A 22,573-nucleotide genomic window follows, 5' to 3' on the forward strand; every position below is an offset into this window, starting at 1 on the left:
ATGAATAAACGCAAGAAGTATTTCAACAGCCTTTACTTGGAAACGTAAGGCACTCCTAAGCATGTTTCTTCCCAAAGCTCTGTCGTTGCGCCGTAGGCAAACAACCCTTCTAAGTTGGCATGAATGCCTCGCTGTTTTTCAGCTGTTGTTTTTTGATCAGGCTGTAAAATAGGCTGTCAGTGTATTGGACGCGTTAAAAATAAGGCGGCTTCACTATTCGCATATGAGTTTGATGTTCAACGATGAACTAAAAAGTTCGTTTCGCGCACCCGAGGCGCCCCAGGTGACCTTTAACGCGTCCTGAGCGACAGCGAACTGCGGGCCAGGCAGTTGAGATACATGTCACTGGAAAAAAGGGCAGTAGAATTGAAAATTAAACCCAGCGGAGTGATGGGTCTCATGTGTCGGCTCGAACGTTGACGGGCGCTCGCCCGAGAACGGCACAGCGCCGTCGCCACGCAAATTCTATGCTTCGCACAAGGAAATCGGCATCTACGTCAGGGCCGGAAGGCTCCCTCTGTTTTCCCGGCCCTAGAGGGAGGGAGAGGAACCCGCCCCTGCAAAACTACGGATCCTTGTAATGGTGGGTATACGATGATGATAATGATAATTATGATGATGCTGACGATGATTACGATGTTTGTTTTTTTGTGGCGCAAAGGCAACGAAGGCAAAGGGCGCCAAAAAAAGTGGTACAGTAAGAAATGGAAATGGAAATACACAACTGGCCAATCTATAGTTAAAGCAAAATGAGTAAAATATAATATAGGTGGCTCGTGTAGGGGGCCAGGTTAAGACTACCGCCGATATTAAAGGAGGTGTTAAATTGACTGTTTGCCAAAAAAAAAAAACAAGGCTACCACAAAACCTGCGATCGTCAGCAAGAGATTATGACAGGTGCAGCGCAATGCTGCATCTGTACAGCCCTAGAAAGTGTTCATGTCATGTTGTGTAGAGGGCTTGCACTGAATTAGCATGTTTATTACAAATACGGTCTCTCCACACCTGCAGCACAATGGTCTCGAGGAACCAGTGAGCAGGTGTGAGTGTGGTACTTGTGTGTGGTCTATCCCTAACATATCTAAGGTAACTTCACTGTGTCTATTATGTGAGTCAGTAGTCTATCATCCCAAATGTGGTTTTATTAGCGTGTAGCAAAACCTGAATATTTCCTTTTGTCAGCGCAATAACGTTTATTCAGCACTGTTATATTATCTGCAGAATTATTCTTACTGTTATTGCCCATGTCTCTTCATGTGCCCACCTGCTTTGATCTCAGAAAAGGCTGACGGTACAAACAAACAAACAAACAAACAAACAAACAAACAAACAAACAAATAAATACATAAATAAATAAATAAATAAATAAATAAATAAATAAATAAATAAATAAATAAATAAATAAATAAATAAATAAATAAATAAATAAATAAATAAATTAGAACGTGCAGCTTGTTTTCTGTCAATTCACTCCAGCCCAGTCTGAAACTTATCACACATCTGGCATCTAATTGTACGCCCACTCAATTTTTGTCAACGATGAGCACACGCTTTTACGCGCAGTTCTTGAAAAAAGCTGCATTCACACCATACTTACGACGCTTATACAGAGACATATATTCATCAAACAAAAAATATTCTCAACGTCCTGTCACATCACTCCTATGATGCTGACATTCAACTTCTGGGGCTTCTTTATGCTAGCTTATGTTAGGGTGTTTGTTGTTCGAATACGGGAGTGTAGTATATGGGTGCGCAGCAAAAACAACAATGCTAAAGTTGGGTTTTCACCTGGTGGCAGGTGTAAAGACTAGCCCACTCTAGCGCCTTTACGTCGAAGTAAACAAATGGTGCCTAGAGCATCAATAAATATATATAGACTGGTTATATGATTATAAAATTTAATGTGAAATCTTTTTAAACGGTACATCTACATCCCTCATCTTTTTCAATTTCCATTCAATTTCTGCCGTTGTTACTCTGAGGGAGACAGGAAGCCTCTGGTGCCGCCATCTACTTTCGAGACTTCTAAAAACCATTCATTATGGATATTTCGCTACGATTGCAACTTCGCTCTCTGTCATGTGATGTACCTTTTGAAAAGATTTAGATAAGCAGGGCACCAAGAACTGCAATCATGCAACATTTCTTGTCGCTACAGGATGCTGGAGTCTAGAATTGCTCATACCTCTAATAATGCCCCCATGGTGTCCTGTGCGGCTTATGGGCATAAAATTATTCATGCAGAACTTTCAGTGCACTCATCAGTATTTTTTTCTACAGCAGTGTTCGGAATTAAAGTTATTGTAGATCACTTTGTTCAAAATCAAGTGACTAATTCTATAACCTACAGAGAATCGTTGGGTGTTGGGCGTGCATCGTGATTTCAAAAGCCCGATAAACCCACATCGTAAATGCAATTTCAAACCATCATGTCCGCGCATACTTAAAAACTTCAAACTACTGAGCGGTTCTTTCCAGGGAAGAAGCGCGAAAAAGGCTACGTTCAAAAGAACACACAGGACGGTGCGCTCTGTTCTTTTCTACGTAGTCGTCTTTTTTGCGCTTGTTCCGAGAATATATCACCAACTCGCGAAACTTTCGATTGGGTTCCTTCCAGGCCACGCTGTGATAGCCGGCAGTGAGGTGACGGATTAGCTGGCTGGCGCTTCTGCACTTCAGAGCACAGTGGAAGTAGCAAACACCAACCTCAGGCCGCACATCAGACAACGTCGTAACAAATTCCACACAGAGTGAAGTGAACAGCAGACAACAAATGGCACCTAGCATAACTACATTTGGAAGGATGAGCATCTGAATCGCACGACAGATTCGTGGTAGTTTTACTAGCGAGGCTACAAATAGGCCACACATGTGCAATGAACTCGCACCTGCTCGCAAGATCTCTAAGATCACTATGCAGCTACTGTTGAGCATCCTATCAGTAATTGACATCGCAGTAGGATGTAAGACACTGGTCACAAACCGATGCACATACTTCCCAGAGCTTACGGACAACACATTACACTGCGACGATCCCATGTCTTCTATTAGCGCGTTTTAAATTTTCAACACAAGGCAAATTTTTACACCTGACATTGCACACCTTTCTTCTAGGCCATGCAACTTTGAATTCTCTTACGTTTGAATTCTCTAGCTGTACGTAATACCACTATTATCTAATTTATTTATTTATTTATTTTCGATAGTGCCGGTCTCGAGCGAGACCATAGCAGGTCAGCATTCATACAATTCCAGCAGAAAGAGCAGCAATGAGCCTAGCACTGGTCAGCAAAACGAAGCAACAGAAAAACTATACAACAGAAAGGAGCCACACGTCGACACGTGACATTCAGTTCCCTTGAAGTCTCTGTCTACTCAGTTCAGTTTACTGAGTTAATTACAAAAACGCACGATTAAAATAAAAAAAACAAAATAAACAAAACTAGCAACATCAGGCATGTCGCTTTGAAAATGAAGGCACTTTCTTGTAGATCAATTACTTTTCTGTAGTAAATACAGGAATTAATTACACTAAACGTGCTTAAGGTTCGCCAGTATGATCGTTTGACGCATTATTCGATGAGTTACGAAAATTCGAAAGGAGTCTGCGTTAGATATAATTGGGTTCAGTTCATTCCATGCTTTCACTTCAAGCGTAAAAAGGGAGTATTCAATTGTATCATTGTGGCACGAATACTTTATTACACGTGCCATAACAGAGTGTGGCGTAAGAGGTGATGTTCGGAAAATGATGAATACTTGGAAGAATCTATTTTCAGCACATCGTAGAGTACCTGATGTAGGAAGTTCGAGCGCGCTAGTTTTGCTCTGGCAAATAGTGTCGCAAGAACCGCGCGAATAAGTTGCTGCGCGAATCGTTACGGGTGTATTAGCTGAAAATAAACCTGAGGGCACTTTTCTTTGGACCCTTCCTATTTATTTATGTCACACATAGTGTACGGAAACAAAACAACATTGGTATATTCCATAACGGGTCTCTGAAACGGGGTGTAGGCTAATAATTTGGCATGCCATGATGTGAGGCACTAGCGTCGTGTAAGAGAATGTGATTGCACAGGGCAGTGGAAGTGACGATGTTGATGTGGGATTCTTAATGAAGGTTTGATGTTGGAGTGGCATCTAAATATTTGTGGTAGTTTACTTGAGTATGACACTGCCGTCGAAAGCGTACGTAGGGCTAGAGGGATATTTTTTACTTTACTTTTTTTTAAAATGATTGCGGCGGATCTGTCTTTGGGGTGCCTGGAAATGGTTCTGAAACCGTGTGGGCGAATTGTAATAAGTGGTTACAGTGTGTAGTCCTGTGACAATGTATTTCCTTTGGACATATTTCACTTACGTTTGCGTTGCACCAATAAATTGACCATCGCCAGCATACATATCAGTAACAAACTGCTCTTGACCTTACGACAAAGCTTTGAACGCAATGAGTATCTTCCGCGGAATACTAAAGACCACCTGCTTATGAACATCAAAGGAATGAATGTGCATGATAACGGGAACATCTACTCGGTATCACGGTGTTAATCGAATAGATTTAGGGAAATCCCCAAGGTGGAGTAAGTTTCTGCAAAGGGAAGTTTGACATCCATCCAAATACAGCCAACGGCTACACTTCGAGTTGTATCTCTCGCGCTACAAACGACTCGCCTCCTGGTTAGCTCAGTTGGTCGAGTGACTGCTCCGGTTAAGCGGTGGTCCCGGGTTCGAATCCGGCACCAGGGCGAATTTTTCTTCAACTGCGAAGTTTCTGAAAAAGCTGTATAGCTTTCCTTTGTAGCCATTGGCTGCATTATGTGGATGTCAAACTTTCCTTCGCTATCATGGTGTTCTAATCGAAGTATTGTAAAGAGCTTGGAGGGGATGCATTTTCCGAAGTGCAAACGAGTGTGCATAAACAACCAGAAATTTCACGTTGGAGTCGTGAACTCATTCTGAAATGAGCGGTACTTGCCCGGCGCCGGCCGTATAACCGGTATAACGCCTGAAATGACCCGTGAAGAAAATCCATGAAGAACGTTTTTGGTCATTACTGCACAATAATTTCGAACACACGCACAAGTTGTGCTGAGACTGTGCCGCAGTACATTTGCTTCATTGTTTCAACGCGTGACTTCAACCGAACGATAGAAAAGTAATACATTCTAAGCGAACATTAAGGCACCCTGGCCTACACTTTATGGCACTTTCTTTGTTATGACACTTCCCGTTTACGGGCACATTTTCGGATGGCGAAGCTTGAGAATCTTCTTTCCGCGTTAAACCGAGCAACCTCACAGTTATGCTTTTCCATTATGCCTCCTTTTTAGCATTCCTGCATTCCGGCAGCCCGTTCCTCAATAATCTTTCTGTCCCATCTCTCTGCTTCACAGGCGTACTTTAGGCATCACCTTTGAATTAAAGATGTTCTCCTCTGTGTGATAGCCGCATTAGGGCAATACGTTTTAGTTACATATATTTCTATTTTTGTAATAAATCCTTAAACAGAGTTTTGCACCAATTAATCTTCAGCGAAGCCTTGGAGAAAATTTTGAAGCAGTCCGTGCTTTGTTTGACACACTCCTCTGTTGCTAGCGCAGGTCTCGGTCAGATGAATGGCAAGCAGTGGGATGACAACCGACGGTTTTGTCTTCACACTCTTCGGGACCTCGGTTACGGCAAGACCTCCATGGAGCAACACGTCAAGGTGAGTATTATCAGCTTTATTGGTCAGGACATTTCACGCTTCAGACATTTCTCGTATGGCGCTAAGCCTGTAGCAAAACAATTATGATTGTAACCAAATGGTTTGTTGGGTATTTCGTTTGCTAATTGTATAGCACACACAGTCGTGTAACATATCTCATTACCACTGGTAGCTCACGCGACTGAAGATCTATAAACTTTGAGGCCACGTGTATGTCTCGGAGTGGAAAGCAGCAGGAGGCATAAAATAACGCAAGTAATGCATAATCCGGGGTTTGTAAAATGCTTCGCACGAATTATGAAACCGCGATTTGGTTACGTTGAATGTGTTTTACACTTTCTCGCTCAGTGTTGACAATGTTGGTCTTTTGCTTATTCTGAGGCGGGATCAATTGGCAATAGTGGATTAATTCACCAACAGCACTCAGCCTAATTATAGATCAAAACCGCAATGTTTTATGGTACGGTCTAGCAAAAGACCACGCTGTCTAACGAAAGATGAAACACTTACTCTAGAGGGCATGCGAGGTCAAAGTAAGACGAAGGGTGTGCATGAATAATTTCGAAAATTATAGCCACACCACGGGTGGGTAAGTTTAGAGCCGAAAATGTTCAACGAGAAAGAGCCTAGGTGGATGGAGTCTTTTGTGCCGTCCATATCCATAGTGAAAAAAAGTTGTAGGGGAGATATATACATTTACGTCTTATAATATTAGAAGGGACACCGCTATTTCGTCGCCGAAAGAGGGTTGTGGAACGGAGATCCTCGGTTCACCACCCATGCTGACGGACCATTGAACGACAGTTGATAAAGTGAGACCAGCACCGTCAGTTTTATAAGCACCCTGAAGTTTACAGCGGTCACTAGGATCTCACCACTTTTTATAATATAGCTTCCTGCAGTGTAGGCGAAGGCTTCCATAAAACAAAAAAAATTGTTGCTGATTGGCCACTTATCATTCACTTCCTTGTTATCATCCTGGTTATCAGTTATTGTTGTGGGGGACACGCAATTAACCGTCTCTTCTAGGGCAACGAGGGAAGCAAAATGTTTGTTGATTGTGCATTGTCTCTTCTTTTATTTGTGTATATTTAGGACCCGCTTGACTGGCAACAAAATCAGCCGCTAACGTGTTGTTACCTTCGTCACTTAAAAACCGTGTTCTGCGTTTTTTACCACGCCGTTAACCTGCACGCTTCTTTTATTGGGTCGGGGGCTTGACGCGTGGTAAAAGTGGCTGTTAATAACTTAGCCACGGTAATGATGCCTCCGTAGATTGCGTTGTAGTAACAACTCTAATTGGCTAATCACGCCACCGTTGTCTGTTATACGGCACTGTTTATCAGGCGGGAATTACAACTGCTGGGTGTCTTATACGCCGCTGCACTCGAAAACAGTAGGCTCGTGTGCGAGAGTACCTCCGAGGGAGCACAACCGTCTTTGCGGAGGCGTGGCGCTTGTAGGATCACGTATCCTTTTCTTTCAAAGACGATAGACTTTCTTGGGCTACTTAAACCCAGAAATTTTGGTCTGTCTGTATGTCTGTCTGTCTGGTCTGTGACTCGATTCAGCCACCCGGCCAAAGTAATACGTATACTGCGCAATAGTCTTATATACTCACAGCCAAATCTGAGCGTCTAAGCCCGGTATATATGTTCATACTTGTCAACTTTGTTGAACATGAACAAGACGTTACGCAAATATAAGACCGAAAATTAATACACAACGGATATTTACAGTGTTCCTTTATTAAAAAAATTCATGGTCATGGTTTTTTGATAGCAAATGATATTCTACGTCAACTGCAGAAAACCGCCGCATGCTGTTGCTCGCGCCCCCTCCTGGCGTCATATGAGAAATCACGCGGCAACAGCAACGAATGGTTCCACTAACTAGGTTCCACGTCCTGCTTTTTTCATCGCATGCCTGTCGGTTTTTCAGTTTTTTTTTCATCGCATGTCTGTCGGCGGCTCTACCTGCACGCCTCCTACTTTCCAGACTCCAGTAGTCACCACACACTATTCAAGGTTTCCGCGGACGTTCGCTTTTGAGTGACCACGTAACCGTTTCAGATTGGCGGTAGCAACGTTTTCTCGAGAGGGTATAATTACATGGTTAAAAAGAACGACTCGGTACGACGGTAGTTGCGAACGACGAGTGCCGGTTGAAAATCGTTCAATGAGCCTGTAGCATTACCGCTTTAAAAAGTGTGGATTACAGTCAATACACGCGGTGCAAAACCTGTTTAAACACGTGACAATTCAGCGCACACAAAGTATGGCTCTGTGCTTTATTTTTGAGGTCAACGCGCTGCTAAAAAAATTGTCCCACAGGTTTTAAACTTGACCGCGCGTTCTTGCCGTTGTGTGGACGTTTTTGTGGACGCCGGACTGGTCCAACCGTTACGGATTGCAGCCGGGTCAGCAAACTGCTATGGGCAGTAAAAAACCAATGTTCTGTGGTCGGAACATGAACGTCGTAGCAGAAAAACCTCGGTGCAATGCATAGGCCCGGCGGGCCGGTGGCTGTCGGCAGCTCCATTATGGTCTACCACAGCGATAGCAACGTGGTTATCACTGCAATTACGGTAACGAAATAAAACTCCTCATACCCCACGAACAGGTGCAGCGGTTCTGCAAAGGCTTTGCTGGATGTGTGCTTTCACAATGCCGGGATTGATGGTGCTTTGTCATGTTTACTCGAACAGGATGCCTTCAGGGGACCTCATTAATTTGGCGTTTGTGGATGTATGCACTGTATTGGAAGAAAAGAAAATGTAGGTTACTTTATAAAACGCCCTCTCCACACTTTGCACTGTGTTAGCAGAATGACAAAGCATGTTTTAAATACAGCATAAAATCCCCTCGACAGGAGTTCAAGATAGGTCGAAGTGTAGCGTATTCTTAGGAGATATTTCTTCCTACACAAAATTTTCACCGGCATTGACATCGGCATGCGGGGCTGTTGGTACTGATTGAGTGAGCCTAAGGGGGGGATTAACAATAAGCAAAACACAATAAAAAATACGAATCGTCGTGGCGTCTCTCAGTTTCCTGTGTCATTCTGTTCTGTGTCGGAACGTCTGTACAGCGCTGTAATACGCAGCGTATATTTCATCTTGAAATGAGTTGCTCGTGGGTCTTCTGTAGACACTATAATGCGCAAACAGGCGAAGGGTGGGTTTGTTTGGGAAATACACCACTCAACTACCGCACGTTCTGGTTATACTCTTGTCACCCCAGTTTTACTGTAGTGGTACCTGCAGGAAGCCTCGGGCCACGCCTTTACCAAATTCACTCCCATCAAGAGCTCAAGTTATTCGTTGAAAGCAGTCATGTTCGTCCTTTTTTTCTTCTGACTGTCAGTGTCCAACTATCGCATGGCGTGACAGGAAGAGAATATAGCACGGTTTCCAGCAAGATAATTTGAAAAGACCTAACGGAGGTTGCAAAATGCGCAATGGAGGATGTAAACTAGACGCATTGAAGCGCATGCCACGCGTTGACGCAATGCATTCTCATGCCTTTCCTACGGAATTTCTGTTTCTGCATCCCGTTTAATCCCAGAAACACGAAATAACTTTTTTCTTGTTATTCCAGCACGTCCCGCTTTTTCTCACACGCTTTTTCTCTCACACTTGTTTTTGGGTAGCAGAAGTTTCCTGCTACATGGTAGACAAATAAAGCGCAAAAACGACGCAAAGGACGCAGGACGACAACAGGGCATGCGCCGCACCTGGTCCCTGTTGTCTTCAATGAAGGGAACTGGGGAATAGACAAACAAATAAATTCACCATCGTCGTCAACGTTTCCATTACACAATGGTAGGAACAAGAACGGCGCCATTGTTCCTGTGGTCCTACTTCGCCTTGTGTGTACTTTTTGTGATTTACTCGTCTACCATGCAATGCCTTAATCAATTTCAAAGTACATTTGATCATGCAACCACGAGGCCTCATCTTAGACGCTTCTTACCCCATCGGTCTATGGTGCAGGAGGAGTGCCAGTGTCTCGTGGAGAAGATTGCTGAGGCGCATGGCGGCCCCATCGCCATCGACGAATACGTTTTGCCAAGCATTTCCAACAATATCATGGCGTTCGTGTACGGTAGACGTCTCCCCCCTGATCACCCTGACCGCCGCCGCCTCGACCAACTACTCAGGCGGCACGCCGAGATCATCGGTGCTGGCGCGCTCGTCGATTTCCTGCCTCCGATACTGCGAACCTTTCTGACCAAGCTGCCTTCCTCGCGTCGAAATGCCTTGATCTCCGGAATGCTTCAGTTTGTCGAATACACCGAGTAAGCATCCTTGGAACAACAGTATGGCAACAAATTGGTATTTTACATACGGAAGCTTATCTGAGTCGTAGGTGGGTGCTATAAATGTTTGGGAGCAGCGTGATATCTTTACGTGTGCCAGACTATTTGAAAACAAACTTTTTAGGGCAAAACCCTTAAATGGCTCATGAAGCAAAAAAAAAAAAAAAGAGCCAGTGCCCGGCGTAGCTAGCAGGAACGCCTCCGTCAGAAACATTCCATATCACCAGACGTTCTTCAAAGTCATTCAATGGCACTAGGCGTTTCACACCGCGAGGGTGAACCCCGTAGTACCGAGAGATGGTCGTCGACAGAAGTTAATTGGACGTTCTAAGAGCGGACGAACGCAGGGGACGGGCGAAATGGCAAACGGATAAATTCATCATCGCAGTCACCGTTTCCAACTCGCAACGACAGGAAAAGCACGGCGTGACGCGTAGGAGATAGATCGAACGCATTTACAAGCATTAAGCAGGCCCGCAAAGTGTCCTTAGCGGCGAGGTTACAATGTCCTTTGGCAACGCGAAGCGAAAGCAAGGCGCCTGGGGCCTTGCACTGGACATTCGGGGTTTAACATATACAACCCACAAAGAAGTGCTTATGTATCCTCCGAACTTTTCCTTTATTGTATTTCTCCCACGGCAGTAACCAGCTTCCGCAAACTGGGGCAAGGACACCCAGATCCTAGCGCTCAGGAGGAGAATGTCTGTATACGATACTATGAGTTCTTAGAGCTACGTCATTCCCAAATGCACCGACGCGCTTCCCCTGATTGGCGGTTTTAAACGGTGATCACTGGCCCTACGTTGGTGACAGATAACAGCAACACCTTTCCATTTTTGAAGTACAATACCCGCCCATAAGGGTCACCAATACCGTTCTTACGACAGAATTTCACCCAGAGTTTCGCACAGATTCTGTTAAACATCCAGTATAATACGGAGAGACTATCGTTTTTGAAAATATTTTTGCTTGGGCAGGAGATTGTGTTGAATTTGGGTTAGTTTTAGTATGACATTGTTTAAGATGCATCTCAGTTGGTTATGGGTGAAAGTAACAATTGATGGGATAATATGGGTTGGGGTAACTTTGCCTACCTTCTTCACAAGCTGCAATACCACTCGCGCGTGAAGGCCAAAGTGTCGGTGACATTTAATTGCCCAAATAACAAAACATTATGCTGTTTTGCCGTGGTTATATAACACTCCTACCCGCTAAATCGGTTGGCGAGTTGGAAATTCGCAGATACGGCAAAAACCAATATAGTCAAATAATTTCAAAATACTTTTAAATACGCTCCCGGCGGCCAGTGGCGACTGGAAATCTCTCAGTAGGCCTATAAACAGTCTCAAATTAAATATTATGGCAAGCTCAGGGGCACATGAGTGGTGTCTCTGAGCTTGCCCATCGCTGAAACGCCAAACAGCGTTCCGTGGTTTTCGCAGCCTAGCTACGGTCGATTCTGCCTATCGCAGAACTGCAACACCCTCCCCAGAGTTACACTTTTTCCATCCCATTCATGGGCCCATGGCACGGTCGCCAGTGACAACACTGCACCAACGGTATTTTCGGTGGCCTGCCACCAGGCGAGGGCACTCGTTTCCTTTGAATGTTTTCTACTTATCTTACGTCCGCATCCTCCCTTAACTTGCGCACAATTCGGTAGACCGAAATTTAGGCTCGCTGAAACAAACCAGCGCTTGGAGTTTATACGGTCATTATGAAATAAGAGACCAGTATTTACATGTCATTGAACACACACACACACTTCACATCTCTTGAACAAGGCCCAATGCTTCGCGGGTGCATTGATTGGTAAAAATTATATCGTCTCAACCAAAATGGCAAAAAAAAGAACTAAATGTGCACCCATATCTGCCTGAAAACAGTGTAAATAGGCTTTGACCCATAGTGAAAACCGGGCGTTTGGAATTTCGCGTCTATATAATATATTTCTCTTCACCTTCTGCCGTGTTTAAGTACCCAACGCTATAGCGAAAGTGTACAACTACCTCAAATTTAATCTTGTGGTGGCGGTTGTGAGGGAAGTCAGGTTTGTGACCTCATGTCTTTCCAATAATCTTGCGCAGAAAACAAATGGAACAGCATAAGTCAACAATGGATCCGGACTTCAACCGTGACTTTATAGACGGCTACCTAAAGAAGATCAAGGAGCATGAGACGGATCCAACTTCCAACTTTTCGCGTAAGGACCTCTCTTTATCGCATGGTGTTAATCTAAGCTCCACTAGAAACGTTGTTTTGCAATTTAAGTTATACAATGCGCCACACGTGCGCTCGCAAACGCTAACCTCACAACATGATTGTTGTTGTACGAAACAACACTTACTCTCTTAAAAAAATTGTGTTTGAAAGTTAACGTATGAAATGAAAAAACCTGCTATTTACGCTTCTTTCTTTTAGGAACTTTGATCCCCGATTGCCTCCAACTGTATGACCTGAAGTGTTTACGCATTGTATGTGGGTTAAAATGCTGTCTCGTACGAAACGTACAACTGATTCTAGTCCTTCGTAATGCTTGTACAGTCGCGTACGATTTGAAGATGATCGCGCGAGCGTCGACCGACTACGACGATAACGCCCCCGCGCCGCTTGTTTTAAAGGACCCAACTCCTTTTAAGTGCAGAGCACTTTACAGCCGCGCCTTGTCGTCGTTGCTCGCTCGCTGGACCCAAGTAGACCATCAGGGCGTGCCGTGGTAACGCTGTCGTTCACGGCGTACCCCAGAGGCTTCGAAAGCCAAGTGGTTTATATAGTCATAAGCTTTCGAAACTCGTTAACCGCTGGCGCTTGTCCTACATCTCCCCTTTGCTTAGCGCAAAGGAAACTGCAGTTACATTTGAGGCAAAATATGCGTAAAAAACCGGAAGCACCCGCGTTCCCATAGTTAAAGAGCCATGAAGAGAAAACACAAGTTTGGTTTATTCGAAAGATTGCCTCGTTAGAACCATACTGACACCACTTTTAACACAAACTTCGCTCAAATAAGCTACATAATTAAGAAAAAAGGCAATGACTATGCGACCCACCAGCTCATTTCTCGCAACGGAACCTATGATGTCACACGAGAATGCTCTGCGATTGGCGGAGGCCGGCAAAAGCAAACGCAATGGGCAGGGCTTACCAGTTTGCATAGTGAGCTGTATGCCTGTTAAACATACTGCACATTCCTTTTATGACACTAAGAACGGTGGAATAAACGGTTGAAGTTCCGAATAAACACGCAAGCGTGTACGGCAATGCGTACGAAACTACCGCCAGCCGAACTCGACACCTCGCCGTCGCCACCGTCGCGCAGAAGAATTTTCGGGTTCGAGGCTCTTCGGGGCCAACGAACCGTCCCAGCACGCACAGCCGCGACCTTGCTTGGTATCGTAATCCCTTCACAGGAGGTTGGCCGTCATATCGCCAACCAGCAAAGGTAAAAACAGAAACGAGGGGAGTAAGGAAAAGCAAGCAGCGACGAGATAGTGACAGTCGTCGCAGTTTCGGAATGGTGTTGGCTTCCTGCTATTGTTAGGAGCTCGTTTCCAGTTTACAACCACTAAAAACTTCAGTTTGTTCGAGTACTTTACAATGAAATTTTGTTACTACGTTTTGAAATGCCCATGTAGTACGGGCAAATCGTCGAGGGAGTGCGACATCCCCGCCGGTGAGGAGATCTCCTTTCATGTGCTGCCCAACGACGAACCTCGGCGAAGCAAGTGGCTACGTTTTGTGAACTTTGCAAACGGAGGAGAAAGAGAGCTAAATGAAGTACGAGTGTGCTCGCCTCATTTCCGAGGAAGTGATTACGGCAGGGACCCTCACGTTAGCTCACTCCTGGGACATGCTGGCACTCGTCGCCGACTTCGTCAAATCGCCGTCAAAGTGCTCTGACCTTGGGGGAAAAATGCCGTATACACCGCGCATTGACGCTCGTATCTTTCTGGTCGAAGAAGAGAGCTCGCGCGAGCGGCTTTCAATACACGACACCGGCCAACTGGCATAAGGGATACTGCTACTGAAATTGAACTATTATTAACCGTAATAAAAATACGGCACATACGTACCAGTCTGTATTCGTCCGTCGCGACGGGGCTGACGAGGCAGCGGTGCCGACAGCTGGGCGTTCGTCGGTTGTGGCTACCGCGGAATGGTCGCTTTTCGGTCCATCCGCGTATCCCCCAACTCCTTGCGCTCGTGCAGTTAGAAGCATTGAGCGTTCAAGTGGTGTGAGGTTGTTAAATGCAAGCCCGAGCTTCTTGGCGAGAGTTTTGTTCTCCGGATCAGGGCTGCGGGGGCACTAGGTTTTACAAGTATTTTTAAAATGGCCGCCGTCTCGGTTTCGGCACGAGTTCCGGTTCCTGTTTGATTCCCGCGTGTGGGTGCTATATTGAGTCGACATACTAAGTATCTGTTTCATGGACCGGCTCGTATGACGCCATTGTTCACGTCACGAAATGTGCAATTTAGCGGGAGATTTAAAATTTTGGCTTAAATTGCCTTATTTCTCAGTGAATAACGCATCATTTGCTTCCGGGAAAGCGCTTAAGGTACCGTGAAACACCTAATCTTTCGAATAAAACGAACTTTTGTTTTCTCTTGATGGCTCCTTTAGGAACGCCCGTTGGGTTGGCTTTTACGACGGTAAGCGAAAAGAAGTGGCAGTGCAACGCCGGCACGTGCGGGAGGAAAAAGGCAAGCACAAAAAGAACAGAAGTCATACTGGAGCAGTTTCATGAAGGGATATCCCGAGCACTGCGAAGGAGGGAAATCTGAAATGCGTTGGGCGGCAGCAGTGAGCGGAGGACGGCGCTACAGCCTATTATGGCGAATGACTGCTCTGCACTTACGACAGCTTTCGCGTTGAGTGGAATGACCTCAATATTTTTAACGCATTCTTCTCGCCCTGGGTTGATGTTTATTCAAGCGGCCGTCACTCCCACGGCAAAAGCAGTAACCCCTTCGTCTTTTTTTATCGTGCACGCAGCGATGACATCTCCCTTATCGTACCTTACAGCAGTTCTCGAAAAGGTGAACACAAATACATTGTCAGGAAATACTGAGCGTATATAAGAATGGGTGCTATCGGTGCTCAGAATAACCAAGAAGAAAACCCATGCGTGGTCACCACCACACAAAATCACCACAAAGCGGAAACGGTAATTCACTAGCCGCGGGAATGATTACTGCTTGAAGGAACAGCGACCGACGAAGAGGCGAATGCATAAACTAGGCACCGAAAGAGGCCGCGCGGGGGCGTTATTGTCTTTAGCGGTCGAAGCTCGCGCGATTACCTTGAAATCGCACGTGACTATACACTATACACGTACAGTGCTCGCTGATTGAAACGTGACACTGCGAGCGCGTGGCTGATGATGATGATGATGCTGCTGATGATGCATAGTGGCTTCCCCTTTGTAACGGGGTGGCGTTGCACAGCGGCCTCGCTACTGTACAATCACCTCGCCAAAAAATACAAACAAAATAAATAAAAAATAATGTCAAAATAAAAAGCAAATACTTTTACGAAATTTTTGTGCTAGTCTCACTTCTTTGTTCGCATGTCTTCCCAGATTGTTCTCTGCTCTTTTCCCACCAACATTCTAACCTTCTTTTACTAACCTCTACTGCTGTCCAGTTGACTTTTCCGCTAACCTTAAAGCCAAGGGCTTCCGGAAGCTGGATGGCTCCATCACTGAGGACTCGACGGATACTTTTGCACTCCGTTACAATGTGTCGCATGGTTTCTGGCTCATTTCCGCAGCCTGCGCATAGTTCTTCCTACACCGGCTCGCGGATAAGCTTTTTTTGTCCGAAAGCAACCCGCTCGGGCTTCAAAAAGCAATGCACTCCCTTTGGTATTATCGAATAATTTTTCCCTCGTGATCTCCTGCTTCCCGATCCTGTAGATATCTAAGGACTTCTTCGCATCTATCCTCTTTTTCCAGGTCGTTGTTTCTGTTTCTTTCACTTCATTTTTTATTGCTTGGTCGTTTCCCCTGCACTTCCAGGTTTCATATACTTTGTGCTGAGCCTTCTGGTTCTTGTCCTCCATTGTGTGTCCACGCTTTTCATGTAAAGATACCGTAACGCTTTGGCCGCCCATCTCTGATCATCCATATGTTTTTGCAGCGCCGCCCGTGGACGCCAGTGGAAGCTAGGTGTTGCGTTGTGGTATACCACGACGGTGAGAGCATTTTAACCGTAGGCTTGCTGCTTCCGGTTGCCAATAAGCGGGGCTGTGGTTCCCCGCAGCGACAGCGGTGCGCTGCGAACCTGGAGCGGGTTTGTGCGCCGGTGGTAGCCGGCCGGCGGTCCGCGCAGCCAATTTCGCGACATCGTCTGCTCGGGCACTGTTCTTACGCGTGCCCTTCCGATGCGACACAGATAATGTGCATGCAAGGCACGGTCAGGCTTATCTGAATAAAACGAGCGTCTGCACTAAGGAACAGCCGACTTTATTCCATGATATAAACTAAAAAAAGAGGAGAGCCGACGAAGTACAAATGCACTGCACCACACGCGAACGTGCCTGCAAAGGCGTCTTTCCTTTTTTTTTTTAGTTTACATCCTGGAATAATGTTTGATGTTTTTTCCTACAGAAGGTTTTTTTATTCAGATTAGCGTGACTGTGCATGACATGAACATTACTGTGCCGCATTGGAAGGGCACGGGTAACAAGAGCGCGCGCACACGATTTCGCGAAACCGGCTGCGCGCACAGCCGGGTAACTGCCGTCGGTGCACAAACGCGTTCCAGCGCTCCAGGCTCGCAGCGCCCCGCTGTCGCTACGGGCAACCACAGTCCCGCTCATTGGCAACTGGAAGCAGTAAGCCTACGGTAAACACGCCCTCATCCTCGCGGTATACCTCAATGCAAAACCTAGCTCCCACGGGCGTCAAGGGGCGGCGCTGCATGTACCGGCGGCCACGCGTTCGCAGTGTCGCGTTTCAATCCGTGAGCACTGTACGTGGCTTGCATTCCTACCCATTGTTTTTCTTGAAGTATTTCGAAGCAGAATGTTCCTAAGCTGCTGGGGAAACATCTGCGCGTTGGCCTTGGCGCGCAGCTTGTTCCCAGGTCTGAGCATCCGGTCATGGCAGTGATGTGAACAGACGTTTGACGCCCTGAAAAAAATCACAGACAAACAGGACACCTGCCGATGCAACATTTCAGGGAGGAGTTTTGGGCACAGAGTAAAATAAGAGGAATGAGGACTGTGGCCCAGAAAGAATCTATTGTGTGGTCCAATGATGTCCCCGCGGTGCTGGCTGCCCAGCTTTCGCTTTGCTCTCTTCCTGTTTCACACGCCATTTCGTCGTAGTGCCATTTTTCGTTGTCCTGCGCTTGTTCGCTCTCCCCGCGGCATGTTTTTTTAACCGCGACATTCGTATTTAAACACGTCAAACTGCACGCGCAATCACGAGACACGCGTGCGCGCGCGGAATCTAAATTATCGTGCGCGGCCGCAATGAGAGGCGAGGTTAACCGCACACCGCCACATATGTCACCATCTTTGTTATTCTCTATCAGGGAGCGTTTAATCAGGCATTATCAAAGCCGGCTGAAAAATAGCGATATAACCCAGCACATCTGAGATAAAACCGTACCATGGCGATTTCGGAAACCGTAAACAAAAAATTAGACAGTAATATCACACACCATCATATGCAATCTAGCCTGATTCTGCTTGCAGCGAATCGATGCAGCGAAAAATTGCGCTTTCTTGCTCGCCCGCTATCCTTCGGTGTGCTTAACAAGCACACATACAAGGTTTACGAGGGTCGTCCGCAATCCCAATAGACGTGCGGCAATGATGCATATTTGTATATAAACGCTGAAAAGGGACGGCAGCCCTATTGTAATGAATTTAGCAGGGCGCTGCTAGCGTAATTAGGCAAGCCAAGAATGTCCTAAGCCAATCTTTATTTTAACCCACGTCTTACGTCCCGAAGTTCGCTGTCACTGTGCGGTCGTTTAATATTGCCCAGGCCACCAGTGGATAACGCAAGATGCATTGCTGAGCAATGTGTTCTGATGGCTTGGTTTGTGAAAGTAAATATGTTCTAAAGTAAAGGGCCAAGAGGGACCTGGTGTTGCGAGCTCGGGCCTGTCACCGTACCAGGTCTGGTGCAATTCAGTAGACCCGTTTACGCACCGCTTACTAAGCTTTTTCTATTTATATTACTGCTTTTTCATCTGGGTAAACGCCGCCTATGGCGGAACAACTATGAGGACGCTGTGAAGTCTTGGTCATATAAAAACATGAAAACAACGGAAATAAACGGAGTCAAGACTAGGAAATTTTATCACGGGATGCTATCTTATCAACTTTGGTAGCTATTTCTGCAGTTTAAATACAAGGACATTTTCGAGCCTTTTCTACATGAACGTTCATCAATAAATAGTGTCTTTTGATTGCCTTTAGGTAATATTAGAGAATCGCAAACAGTGTGCAAAGAAATGAAAAAAAAAACATCAGATCTGTAACATGTGCTACAATTCATGCCGGTCACTAATGGTGGCATAGACGGAAGTCGGCTACTTGCATGTCGTATTTGCATGTCGTAATTAACAGCTGGCCATCTAGTTGAGGGTTCCCGCGTGTCCAGATGTTGGAGAAAGCGGTGGAGGTTTCAGATGATGCGTCGGAAAAGCGTTGGACATATTGGCGTGGTGTAGCGCCGTGATTCGCAAAGATTTCTGGAAACCTTCACCTTAGTGCCCCTACCGTAGTTGTTTCGGCATAACTCACAACTAGTCAGGATTGATGAAAAGAGAACACTCTGTTTAGAATAAGAGCAAACTCCGAAGAAACAGTTCTTAACACAGTTGAGATAGTTAAGGTGATTTAAAATCTCGTGTTGCCTTCAAACCCACCTAGCCCCAATCATCATTTTTACAAAGCACTGCGGGTTTTACGTGCGTTCTACAGCAAGGAGCTCCCTCTCTCCCCGTATTTGGATGTAGTTCTCGAGAGCGCAGTGCATTATACATTAGTGTCGTATGCAGTGCACATAACGCAATGCGTACTGTCGTATGCAGTTCCACAAGGGAAGTAAAGAATCCATGCGGCCACTCGAAACAAGACAGTGGAAGATAGAGATCGTGATGTGCTTGCTCGGGGCTACACCACCACGAGATACGAGCGTAGGTACCGAAACAGTTAGGCACGTGAGCGGAGTGGTCTGCATTCATACCAATTTTGAATGAGTAAGTTCAGTTTAAAAATGGCAATAAAGTTGAGGACACTTTTACAATCGCTGTTTGTAAGAACTATACTCGGGTACACCTTAAGAACGGCAACGGAAGTTGCCCCTGTGCTTCATCATCGCAGCCGGATGTTATTCCGCTGGGAGCAAGTAGTGCGTCACCGGGAATATTTTGAGCATGGAACGAGCCATTTCCGTGATTTTTCCGACTTCATATGCTTATAAACTACTGCAGCGTCGACAAGCTAACTACGCGAGAAAAGGTAGACGATATGACGCATTCATAGCACTCTTCTTTCAAAACGCGCGCGCGTTGTGATCTGGGTGCGTTGCTCACGCGGAGTGATACCATGCAGGAGCTATTGCCGCTCTGAACTTGTTCCCGCGTATAGTAGACTCTAGATAAATGGAACTTGAAGGGACCAAAAAAATTAGTTCCATTAAACAGTAGTTCCGTTGAGTGAGAGATATTTGTATTTGAACACACTCTTATAACCATTTTTTAAAACTCCAAGCACTAGCATGATAGGTTTTCAGAAAACAAGAAAACTACAAGTGGTTTAGGCGCAACATTAACAAAGTTCATTTGGGAACAGTTGGTCACTGTGCCCTCAAAAATGCACGAAAATGCACCAGATAGGCGCTTTCGACCCCAAGAAAGATGTCCTTTCTTTTCTAACGTATGCTCATGGTGTGAACGCCTCAGACTTCGTCTTCATGAGTGCTTACGAGCCACAGAATTTAGAAGATGGCAATGCGGTAATGAAGCACGAATAGCACCACGATGACACGGACGAGTAGGCAGGAACTAAGCCCTGTAACCTTCGCGATTTGAATCGAGTCCGAACGAGTTGAACAAGAACTGTAATGTCGCATTCGTCGCGGTAACACGGCTTACTAATAACGAGACGAGGCCTCCGAGGCCAACTAGGCGAAAAAAAGAAAACAAAACTAAACTGCCAGAACCGGAAAAGGCTGATGCCATTGGCCATGCCATTGGCCAGATGGGCGGCCGATTTTATCCTGCTCATAATACTACTAAAATCTTGACAATGTAATCAACAAAGTTTAACATTAGCCGGTCCGCGTAAAGAGCCAAGTCTGTAGCTGAGGCGTTGCACTACAATCAGAAGTATGAAGGTCCTGGAATGACCTACACACAGGCAAGAGAGGGAGAGTCACCTAAGGATCCTGAAATGGGGCAAGATATGAGACTGGGTAAAATCATGGGCCGTCGCACTGGTGATTCAAGCGTCTTTTTCGTGTTGCGCAGCCCAACTTCTCGTGGGAAACGTGATAAACCTCTTCGTCGGCGGCTCGCACACCGTGGCCATCGCGATCCGCTGGCACATGCTGAACTTCGCCAACAACCCAGACACGGTGCAGGCCCGTGTGCAGCGCGAGATCGACGACGTGGTGGGCAGGGAGAGACAGCCCTCCTGGGAAGACCGGAACAAGATGCCCTTCACGATGGCCTGCATGTGGGAGATGCAACGCTGGAAGCCCAGCAATCTACCCGGCGTGCCCAGGGGGTGAGTAGCGGAGAAACTGAGTACATCCGTGGGTTCATTGGTGAGCCTGCACCCAATGACGCCTGGTGCATGTGAATCACGGGGTAGATGACGCAATGGGCGTGGAGGGGAGTTGTTGAGGCGAAGTACAATTATTTATGAATGGCACTAACGTCACTTTTCGTGGTATCCTAACCGGTTTTATCGAAGGTGCTATAGAAGCTGGAATAATTCTGCCGCCAACTAAATGGTTCTCTCTTACCGATTTATGCAGAACACTTAACGGAACAGCGTGCGGCTTACACAGAATTTGTGCAGTTTTGTGAGCAGATTGTAAAGCTTTTCTTGTAGCGGTCTATTGTCATTATAAACCGACGCAAACATACGTTTTGGGAGGAGGCTGTATAGGTACAAGGAAGAGTGATATTCTTCAAACTGCTCACGCCGCACTTATGCATAATAATAGGTTATTTTGCACTCCACACAGAAACAGCCAGACTCACGGTTAGCGCAGTAGGTGTAATGTCTTCCATCCTTTATCAATGTTCCCTGGTTTGTACCCAGAGAAATTTATTTATTATTTATTTATTTATTTGTGGAATACTGCAGGCCAAAAAGGCCCAAGCAGGAGGGGCACAAACACAATCACAAGATCAGTGCATGAGTGACACAGCTTGACCAAAATAGATCTGCTTAAGAGGATAGCGAGTACAAGAAAAACATCACAACGAAGAAAGCAAGCAATAATCGGAGGGGGGGGGGGTGTCAGCATTCACAGAATTAAACATTTGTTTCATCAAAATCTAAGGTTTGGAGGTAATCAGAAGGCAAGTTGTTCCATTCTGTGACAGTTCTCGGAAAAAAGAAAACCTAAATAAATCTGCCCGCGCAAAATACTTAGTTAAGGATAGGACATGAGAATGACGCGTTTGCCTGGTCGAAACTGGGGTAACGTAATGTGATGGGTCTAGCCCAAGTGTGTTGTTAATTAGTGAGTACAAGAATTTTAGACGTAGAAACTGGTGTCGCGATTGTAGTGTCGGGAATTCATTATCTCGCATTAGTTTAGTAACTGATGTACCACGACCATACTTCGAGAAAATAAAACGGACTTCTCGCCTTTGAATCTTTTCGAGGGAATATATGTTAGACTTAGTATGCGGATCCCACAAAATACAAGCGTATTCTAGCTTTGGACGTATTAAAGTGTTATATGCTAATAGTTTCACTTGCGAGGGGGCGTCTCTGAGTTTGTGCTTTAAAAGACACAGTTTACGGAAAGCCGACGAAGAAACACCGGCAATGGGTGCATTCCAAGACAACTTATTCGTTATCGTTAAACCTAGGTATTTATATTGACTGACTTCCTTTAAGGGTTTTTTTGAGCTCTGAAGTTCTCAGGGAAGTCTGTATAGCTTCCCATTTCAGCCATATAGCAACTTTTGTGGCGAACATCCCATTTTTCGTAGCGTCTACAGCAACAGCAGCACTTAATTTAGACACAGGCCATGTATAAAGGGCCTCAGTACCTGAAACTTCATTCTCGGGAAGTTTAGAAAGATTTCACCAGAACCAAAATGCGTCCTAAAATTCCCAAGCTAAATTGCTGCTAAAAGGGGCTTCTCTAGGGACCTTATAACGTAGTGTAGCAAACTCACGCGCCTGGCACTAAGCTTCAACCCGTTGATGATACCGCGTGTTGCGCCTTCGCCATGCTCCCTTATAATGTTTCTATGCATGCTAACATTGAGGATTGTATTTCCCAACGAGCCGGAGCTCAAATAGCAAAAAAAAAATATTTCACATTTTTTCAGGTA

General features: G+C 45.6%; 1 protein-coding gene across 2 annotated transcripts in view; it reads left to right on the forward strand.

The window, feature by feature from the left end:
- Positions 1–22,573, forward strand: part of LOC144144141 (cytochrome P450 2C28-like) — a 46,895-nt gene that overhangs the window by 15,791 nt on the left and 8,531 nt on the right. For both annotated transcript variants that reach the window (XM_077675520.1, XM_077675519.1), the window contains 4 exons: positions 5,604–5,710; positions 9,705–10,009; positions 12,118–12,233; positions 20,519–20,777. In XM_077675520.1, coding sequence (XP_077531646.1) covers positions 5,604–5,710; positions 9,705–10,009; positions 12,118–12,233; positions 20,519–20,777 — 787 coding nt within the window. The remainder of the gene's footprint in view (positions 1–5,603; positions 5,711–9,704; positions 10,010–12,117; positions 12,234–20,518; positions 20,778–22,573) is intronic.

This window comes from Haemaphysalis longicornis, unplaced genomic scaffold (genome assembly GCF_048455015.1).
Source record: "Haemaphysalis longicornis isolate Haplotype H1 unplaced genomic scaffold, Haemaphysalis longicornis Haplotype H1 scaffold_63, whole genome shotgun sequence".
Lineage (NCBI taxonomy): Eukaryota > Metazoa > Arthropoda > Arachnida > Ixodida > Ixodidae > Haemaphysalis > Haemaphysalis longicornis.